General features: G+C 47.1%; 1 protein-coding gene across 1 annotated transcript; it reads left to right on the plus strand.

The window, feature by feature from the left end:
• The first annotated feature begins 281 nt into the window (after positions 1 to 281).
• On the plus strand, positions 282 to 8,788 carry UBE2J2 (ubiquitin conjugating enzyme E2 J2). Its single transcript, XM_026715722.2, has 7 exons — positions 282 to 738; positions 3,278 to 3,408; positions 4,054 to 4,094; positions 4,535 to 4,637; positions 5,428 to 5,566; positions 5,732 to 5,812; positions 6,499 to 8,788. The coding sequence occupies exons 2-7, from the start codon at positions 3,278 to 3,280 to the stop codon at positions 6,784 to 6,786; spliced, it is 783 nt and encodes a 260-aa protein (XP_026571507.1). The 5' UTR covers positions 282 to 738; the 3' UTR covers positions 6,787 to 8,788.

Below are 8,788 nucleotides of genomic sequence, written 5' to 3' on the forward strand. Positions count from 1 at the left end.
GGGTCACTTTCCATATTTTCTGGGTGGGGACGGTCGAAAAGCTTCATTGCTACTTATTGGCACAAATGCTAGGTATTAAATATATAGTTTGTTCTCGACTTCTGAGGCTGGGAACCCGTATGGGAGCGGAGGGTGAAGCTTTGCGTTCCTCCATTGCCTGGCGCTGAGGGGACGCCACTCGCTTCATCCCGAGCGCATCCTCCAGCGGTTTCCACGGCAACGGGCCAGCCACGGGCGGGAAAAAAAAAAAGAGGACCAAAGCGTCGCGAGCGTCCCCGCGCACGCGCACTAAGCATTCTCAACGATGTGGGTAAGATAGGAGCTCCGCCCTGGAAAAAAAAAAAAGCCGAGCCGCTCATTCATCTCGACTACTAGACGACAACATACGTCACGGGGGCTTGAGGCGTCGCTCTAGCTAGCCCGGCCCTCCGCCGGAGCTCTATGGCAACCCGCCCTTAAAACCTTTCTTCCCTCCCACCCCCTCGTCATGGATGTCAGGCCTCACTGGAAGTGCCCACCTTCTCGCCGGAACCGGAAGTGGCGAGAAAGCAGGGAAGCCGGCCTTTAGTTGGGCCTGCCCTGGGCAGCCATCTTGGAGGGTCGCGGTGGCCGGAGCTGGGCAGCCGCGTCTGAAGGAGACTGAGGTGCCGCCGGGTTGAGAAGCTGACTCCGGCGCCCGGCTGCCCTCCTCCCCCTTCCCCCGCCCCGAGCAAGAGGATCGGAGCCTAGCGAAGAGCGGTAAGGACTCGGGAGCCGGAGGCTCTTTTGTTATTGGAGTGCCGGACTCCGGCCCCAGGGTGCTGCTGGCTTCCCATCGGGCACAGCCTATGGTGCTGCTGGCTTCCCATCGGGCACAGCTTGGGTGCCCTGGCAAGGGGGCACCTTTGACCCTTTACTCGCTCTCCTTTGGCGGGGAAGGGTGTGTGTGCGCGCGCGCCGGAGATCAGTTTAGAATAGGGATGAAGCCTGGAAGCAGGTCGTGTGAATGCAGCCGGGTGGAAGCCGAACACGTGTGTACATCAAACGGCTCCTGGGTGGTTAGCCAAGGACAATAACGCGCGCCCACCCTCAACCCTGGATACATCTATGCTTTTGAGATAGGCTGATGATTAACTCCCCTCCCCATCATTCCCGGCAGCAAGCAGATGAGACTTTTGGGAGTTGGCTGTTATAAAACTATTTGGTGTGGAGGGTGAGGAGGGGACTTAGCAAAAGCAGACAGAAAGAAACTGGATGGTTTTTGGCTTTTTATCTATTGTGCTAAACTGGAAGTTTTGCTTTAGTAGTGGCTTAGCTCAGCTATTGTGGCTTATTGGCTGAATTATCTCTTAAGGTTTAACCTGGAAATAAGGAGAAACTTTCTGACAGTGGGAACAATCAACCAATGAAACAGCTGTAGCGCCATCACTTGAGACCTTCAAGAAGAGACTGGACTGCCATTTGTCAGAAAAGGTGTAGGGTCTCCCGCTTGGGGTGGGGGCGGGTTGGACTAGAAGACCTCCAAGGTCCCTTCCAACTCTGGTATTCTGTTACGAGACTCTCATGACTTCCTTGTTTAGACCAGACCAGTAGCAGACAACTACAGAAAGAAGTAGGGAGGAAGATAAACAACTTCTGCCGGGGTGCCTCAGATTAACTAAGCCTGCCAGCAGGATGGAGTAATCCCAAATTATTTCCTTGCAAAACACAATAGGCCCTTTTCTGAAGAATTCTCCCATTCCTCACACAGAAAGTGACCTTGTGGAATTAAGCCAAGCCTCTATGTAACAAGGAAGCCTTTTTCTTTTCTTTTGAGGAAAGCTTCTCCACCACTAACATTCCAAAAATCTCGTTTTTGGAAATTAAACTGGCAGGCTTTTTGTGCCAGGGAAGAAAATTAATACATTTTTTTTTAAAATTTAGGGTGTGTTTGTATCTAAGCACGGTAGAGTGTTTCTTCTTTTTTTCCCACAACAGTCCTTTGGGACTGTTTGATTTGTGCCTCTGCTTCCTAGAGTCTAGCCCATCTCTCTGGTGACCTCCTCCAGATATTCAGTATTTGTGTTTATGATTCAGCTACACCTGAGCGAGGAGCTGGTGAGGTGAACTGGATTCTGCCTTCCATCATCCTTAGTCAACCAGGTGATGACGTTTCTTTACCTGGTAATTCTGGAAGGGATTCCTGGAGGAGATAGGCAGGCTGTGGTATTTGGGTGCTGCTTGGGGTCGGTGGTACTTTGGAGCAGAGGAATTGATCAAGGCAAAAGTGGGAGTCGAACAAATTTGGGGCCAATTGAAATGATATTTGGATCCAGTTTGTAAGCCTAGCGAGAGTGATGAAGAAGAGGTCAGTGGGTTTAAACTGGAAGGGACTTGGGGGCTTTATCCAAATAAGGACGGTAGGATGCTCTCATGTCGCCTTTAAGGGGCTTCTGGATGAGGGGAGGAAATTATTTTTATGACTATTACCGTGGTTAGAAGGAAATGATTCTTATGACTGTTGCCCTGATTGGGTTAGCACTGTCAACTCTCACATGAGGCCGTTTTAAAGAGTTTCCCAGCTTACAACAGTTATTCCAGCAGAAAGTTTAGAAAGGTGAATTTTCCCTCTGTCCCTTTGCGTATTTTTTTTTTAAACCCTAAGATTGCTTTGATCAGACTTTGGTCCCTTAGCTGTACAGTCTTTCATCGGAACATGTGAAGCCTGTTCCCCATCCCTCTGCAAACGTTAAAAGAAGTGGACTTGATTTGGCTTAGAAACGCTTTCCTGGCTGGCTCTTTTGCCAATAAAAGACAAGTGCATTGCAGTCCTGGGTTGCTTCTGGTGGCTGTCCAGCCTTTGCTTTCTTTCCCAAGCTGGTACATCACCCCAAGATGCCGTTGGGACCGCCAGGCTCAAAAGAGGATTTCAGAGTGGGTGGTGCTTGCGTTCTTCACCCTTGGAGCTGTCTTACGGATGCTTGAGTGCCTCCTGATCTTAGTGGTGACACCGATCCAGTTCCTGCTTTGAAAGAGGTTCTACCCTAGAGGGGTCCATGGAGTTATTGACAATCCAAGCAAACGTCTCTAGTAGGTTGTGTGAAGGTGGAGGCAGAGGCCTGTGCAGTTTTGAAAACTCAGCCTGGCGGTGTTAAGCAAAAATTGGAATGGTGGCAGTGGAGATGGAAGAGAGCAATTATACCTTTTTTTTTTTTTTTGTTTATCCCCTTAAACGCTTTGAGGCTTCTCTTGACCTTGTGGCGCTAAAAAATCCTTTGGCTTGGTTGTTCCTTATGCGCTTCCCCTCTCTTTCCTTCAGATGAGCAACTCCAGCAACAAGCGCGCCCCCACCACGGCCACCCAGCGACTCAAACAGGACTACCTGCGCATCAAAAAAGATCCAGTGCCTTATATTTGTGCTGAGCCTTTGCCATCCAATATCCTTGAGTGGTAAGAATGGGAGAGAGGGGCCGAGCCTGAACGGCGACAGAGGCTGGACCTCCTTAAGATTCTCTAGAGCAGGGTTGTCAGATTCAAGGCCCATGGGATCGTCCTAGTCTACCCAATGTGAAGTAAACATGCCAGCAGTTTGGGGAGTGGCGTCAAGTGGGCCACGCCTACCACATTGGCCACACCCACCCAGCCCCGCAAGGTCAACCCCAGCCCTGATACAGCCCTGAGTGAAATTGAGTTTTAGCCTCTTAAGAGGCTAAAATTACTGATCCGGCTCACTTTTCCCAAAAGTCTCACCAGCCACTTCGTATTTTTTCACACTATTGGAAGCTGGTCTATTATTTACCTGTGCCTTTTGAAAAACAAAAACATCTCTTCCTTCCTGTGATAAAACTCCCACGTCCACTAACAGGGAGACAAATCTGCAAGAAGAAACCAGGTAGCAGATGCGAGAAAACGGCCGTCAGAAATGATACCGAAATTTAGAAACAAGGCTGTGGTATAACCAAACCTTATTACCGGACCCTGGGTACAGCAGAGCAGAGTTCCATCTGGGGGGGTCTTTTGAAAGGACAGAGGTGTTCCTCACCTCTGCTTCAAAACATGACTTGTGTCATTGTACTTTTTGTTTTGTTGTTGCAGGCATTATGTTGTACGAGGACCTGAAATGACACCCTATGAAGGTAAATCGTAGCTTGGCATCAGAGTAAACTCACCCTAAACACAGACCTCCTTTATGTGTTTTAGTCTTGCTTTAGAACAGAGTTCTAGGGCTGTTTTCACTTCCAAAATTTATGGCCAGGAATGTTTCTTAGATGCCAGGTGAGGTTCAGGTGCTTGTTGAGAAAATAAAAAAGGGGAAGGGCTGGTATCTAGAAGCGTGAGCATCGTAGGAGGATAAAGGAGATGGCCGGAGTAATTCATCAAGCAAGACTTGTTTTTAATCTCATCTGCATATTTCAGAGGACTTTCTCCTTTTCATCGAGTGGCTTGTAACAAAAAGGGCCCCGCAGTTAAAATCCAGGCGCTCTCTTCTTAAACTCTGCTCATTAACTTTTTTGGACAACATGGTTTGGTGTGAAATTTAAAAAACCGTTGTCTTTTCCCGCTATTCCTCTTTCAGGTGGCTACTACCATGGGAAGTTAATTTTCCCCAGAGAATTTCCTTTTAAACCTCCTAGTATTTATATGATTACACCAAATGGAAGATTTAAATGCAATACAAGGTAAGATGATTTGCTTAATTATTTCCTGGGGTTTTTTTCCCCCCTTGGCCGATGATTTGAAAGCATCTCTTGCTGTTAAGGATATTGAGAAATATTTCACATTGGATAGACTTGATCTCGTGGTACCATGTTTCTGAAGCAAACCAGCATCTTCGCTTTGAACGTGGTTGCTTCTGCCCTGCGTATTCTCAGTTGTCTTGGATATAGGTAGTCCTCAAAGTACAACCCACAATTGATTCGCCTGAATTTCCTTTGCTAAGCTAGGCAGCTGCTAAGTTGAGTTTTTCCTCCATTTTACGACCTATTTTGTTGAATTTTGATCATGGGACTGGGGGTGCCACAGCATTTGTACATGTGAAAACCGATCATAAGTCACTACTTTCCATTACCATTGTGTAACTTCAAACAGTCACTAAACGAACAGCTGTAAGTCAAGAACTACCTCTACGTTGGCCTTTACGTCCTTGTGCCACAAAAACTCTTTTGTTTTCCTCTCTGATATCCCTTCCATCAGGCTCTGGGAGATTGTGCCGGGAAGTGCACAGGTAGTTCTCGACTTATAACAGTTCCTTTAGTGACAGTTCAAAGTTCCAACGGTACTGGAAAGAGTAACTTACGGCTGCTGTTCAGAGTTATGGCTTTTGCAGGATCCCTGTGGTCGCGGGATCCAAATTCAGGCGCTTGGCAGCTGGCTTCGTATTTATGATGGTTGCATGCCCCAGGGGGTCTTGTGATTCTCCGCTGTGACAGAGCTTCGGTCTTTCTGCTTTTTTCCCCCCACCCCCTGTAGGTTGTGTCTTTCCATTACTGATTTCCACCCCGACACGTGGAACCCAGCTTGGTCAGTCTCCACAATCTTGACAGGCCTTCTTAGTTTTATGGTTGAAAAAGGGCCCACTCTGGGCAGTATAGAAACAACAGAATTTACGGTGAGTGAGCCTCTCTTGCCGGCTGCCATTGGGTCGCTGCTGATGAAAAAAATCAGCCGTGAAGGAATCCAGAGGGAGATGTGGGTTTCTTTCCCATTCAAAGGGTAGTTCCAAGACTGACTCTTTTTTTTTCTTCCTTCCCCTCTTCTCTTCTTGCTCCGTCAGAAGAGGCAACTGGCTTCGCAGAGTTTAGAATTTAACGTAAAAGACAAAGTCTTTTGTGAATTGTTTCCCGACATGGTGGAGGTGAGTGACGGGCTAGTCTTTTTTTTTCCTTGGGCAATATTTCCATTTTTTAAAAAATTATACCCGGTCATTTGTTTGATTTGGAGATGTCCACAGTTCAGGGCAATATTTGCTTCGCTTAGGAATCCAGGCCTCCTTGTGAAAGGGCCTCAAGGCTCTTGACCATTTAAAATCATGAGTCTCGAGCCAAACTTCCAAAACCTCAAAAGGATTTATTGGGAGTTAACATGTCCGGCACTGCCTGGGTGCAGCCGACTCTGAGACACATCATTCATTGTCACCCTTGACCCTGTTTTTCCCTCCACACCCCCTGGGTGTATTGTAATTCATATTCTCCAATGGGACACATTCATAGCTAAGAGTCATCAATCATGCTCTCCAGTTAGATTTTAACCCAGCAGAAACTTCAGTCACCTAGTTACTCTCTGGAGTCTGGGTCTGTCCTGTTGGGTTGCAGAACCAAACCAGACAGTTATAGAGGTGCAGATGACAAACTCCATCATTCCTCTGTAGAACTGGATCAGCAGCTCCTTGGGCAGTTTGAGCTTCCTGAGTTGGTGCAGAAAGAACCTTCTTTGTTGTGCTTTTTTGATGATGCTTTTGATGTTAGGGGTCCATTTTAGGTCTGATATTTGATCCCTCCCTGCTCTCTCTCTCTCCCCCTCTCTCTCTCCTGCCTTTCTCAGGAAATCAAGCAGAAACAGAAGGCCCGAGAGGACCTCCACAGCCGGCCAACGGCTCTCCCACTTCCAGATGTCATCCCCGATGGGGAAGCTCATCACGGGCAGAACGGCCTGCCGGTTCTTAACGGGCACCCGCCTTTGGCGGCGGCCAACAACCCCCTTGGCCTCCAGCAAGCTAACCGCCACCACGGACTCCTGGGTGGAGCTTTGGCGAACTTGTTCGTTATAGTGGGCTTCGCGGCCTTCGCCTACACAGTGAAGTACGTCTTGAGGAGCATCGCGCAGGAATGAGACGCTCTGGAGTTCTTTCTTCCTTCCTCCCAAGTCTGGATTCTGAGACCAAAGTAACAGGAGTGGCAGGAAGGAAACAAAAACATTTGGGACTCTGTGGGTCTCGTACTCCCGACTGTGGGCTTAACTGCTGTGATGTGTACAGGGTTTCTCCCCCCCCCTTTTTTTTTTTTTTAAACTTACTGGTTTGGCCCATGGAATTGGTTTCGTCGGAGGGGAGGGGAAACCCTGTTTGGGATTGAAAAGGATGGGATGGGATGGAGCAAGGAAGAGGACAAACACGCTGTCTCCCAAGAAAAGAAGAAAAAAGAAAAAAAAAACGCTTTCTGAAAACAGGCAAAAAAATTGTAGGATCTAAATTGACCGGCCTACAAAAAATCCCCATGTTTCTTTTCCTTTTTTTTTCTTTTTTCTTTTCCGGTGCGGAGTCTGAATCTGTTCTAACAATCTCGGAGCTTTTGAGAACGTGGGCGGAAGCATCCACTTTAAAGGCAACGTGGGGTTTGGGGCGAGAAGAAGAAGATAGGGTGGGAGAACATGGGCAACCCTTGCCTGTTTTAATACGGGTTGGTAGCTGAGGAAGGGGAGCTCTCGTTTCCTTAAGATTTCCCCCCACTTAGATCTCCTCGCTTGACGTGTTGTTGGTGTCTGCTGCCAAACAGGTTCCCAATGCGAGCAGGTGTTTGTGTGATCCTCAAGGAAGCATTTTCTCATAAGAAGCTGGCGATGCGGGAGAGTGAACTTCAAGAGTTCTTTTTAAAGTCGAGCCCAAACTCATCCCCAAATTCTGGCCCCATAAAAACTTGCCCAATTGCTCCTTAAAGAGAGAGAGAGAGAGAGAGACGTGAGAATTGAACGGCCAGGTCTAACCAGCTCTCTCCTGGACCTTTTTGACGAGCATTTAAAAAAAAAAAAAAGTTTAAAAGTTTGGTGTTCTGTGTTCTTTTTTTTTTTTTCTTCCCCCAAAAGGACCCCGTTTGATGACTTGGGGTTTGCAATCATGTTATGTTTTGTCAATTCATCTCCAGGTTTTGCTGCTATCAAGAGAAGGGAAATGAAAGAGCTAAGCCCAGATGGGTGATGGGGGAAGGAATTTTTCCATAAATTCCTTCTAGGTTTGACGACAACACCCCCCCACACACACACACACCCAGGGCTTTGGCCTGTTGTCTGCATTAGTTGTAGGCTTTCTTTTGCTCCAGTTGAAGGTATCTTTCTGAAGCAGGAGTCACTCAAAATTTTACATGCTTTACGGGAGAAGTTAAACAGATAATGTTGGGTGGGGGGAGAGAAAGACCCCGATTTATTCTCAAATAAGCTGGACCTTTTAACATTCCTCATTCTGGGACAGGCAAAGAAACCCCAGAGTTATGCTTCTGGAATTAGTAGAATGGTCCTGTCCATCCAGCTTATCTGGCCGGCTTGGGGTTACTGATGCATATATCTCCCCATAGCCAAAAAAGACAAGAAAAAAAGAGAGACCGCTAAGCCCGACCCATTTAGCCTGGTTTTATCAGCCCTCCTTCCACCGATATTGCCAAGGTTGACAGAGCCCTGTACTGCTAAAAACGTCTTTTAAAGCTTTCCTTTGGTTCGAAGGTATTTTAAAGATGTGATTTCTGCTTTCCGTTAAGGTCTGAGTTATTGGTTTTATTCCAATTTTTGTATAGCTTCCTTTTTCTCCTCCCCCTGGAACCCATACACAAAACGAATTGGAAAAGTTTGACTTTACGGAACGATAATGGAGTATCGACTGGGGAAAGGCATCTAGAAAGGATGAATTAAATCCCTAAGCTGTTTAACTTAGACGAAGGATGAATTAATCTGCTTTCAACCAATTTCTCTGGCAGTAGGTGTGGTTTAGTTGTAATTCTCCCAGTAGCTCTATCAGTGAAACAGACGTTTGTTAAAATAAATCTTATTGTCAGCGTATGAATAGGGGAGGGGGGGTGGAGAGAGATGACCACGATTGAAAATAATTTTAAGAAAGCCGTCTCAAATA

The sequence above is a fragment of the Pseudonaja textilis genome, chromosome 18 (assembly GCF_049901715.1).
Source record: "Pseudonaja textilis isolate UNSWEBS1 chromosome 18, rPseTex1.2, whole genome shotgun sequence".
NCBI lineage: Eukaryota > Metazoa > Chordata > Lepidosauria > Squamata > Elapidae > Pseudonaja > Pseudonaja textilis.

Coding starts and splice junctions, on each gene's coding strand:
- UBE2J2 (XM_026715722.2), top strand. CDS start 3,278: ATGAGCAACTCCAGCAACAAGCGCGCCCCCACCACGGCCACCCAGCGA. Junction 3,409..4,053: donor CCATCCAATATCCTTGAGTG/GTAAGAATGGGA, acceptor TTGTTGTTGCAG/GCATTATGTTGTACGAGGAC. Junction 4,095..4,534: donor TGAAATGACACCCTATGAAG/GTAAATCGTAGC, acceptor TTCCTCTTTCAG/GTGGCTACTACCATGGGAAG.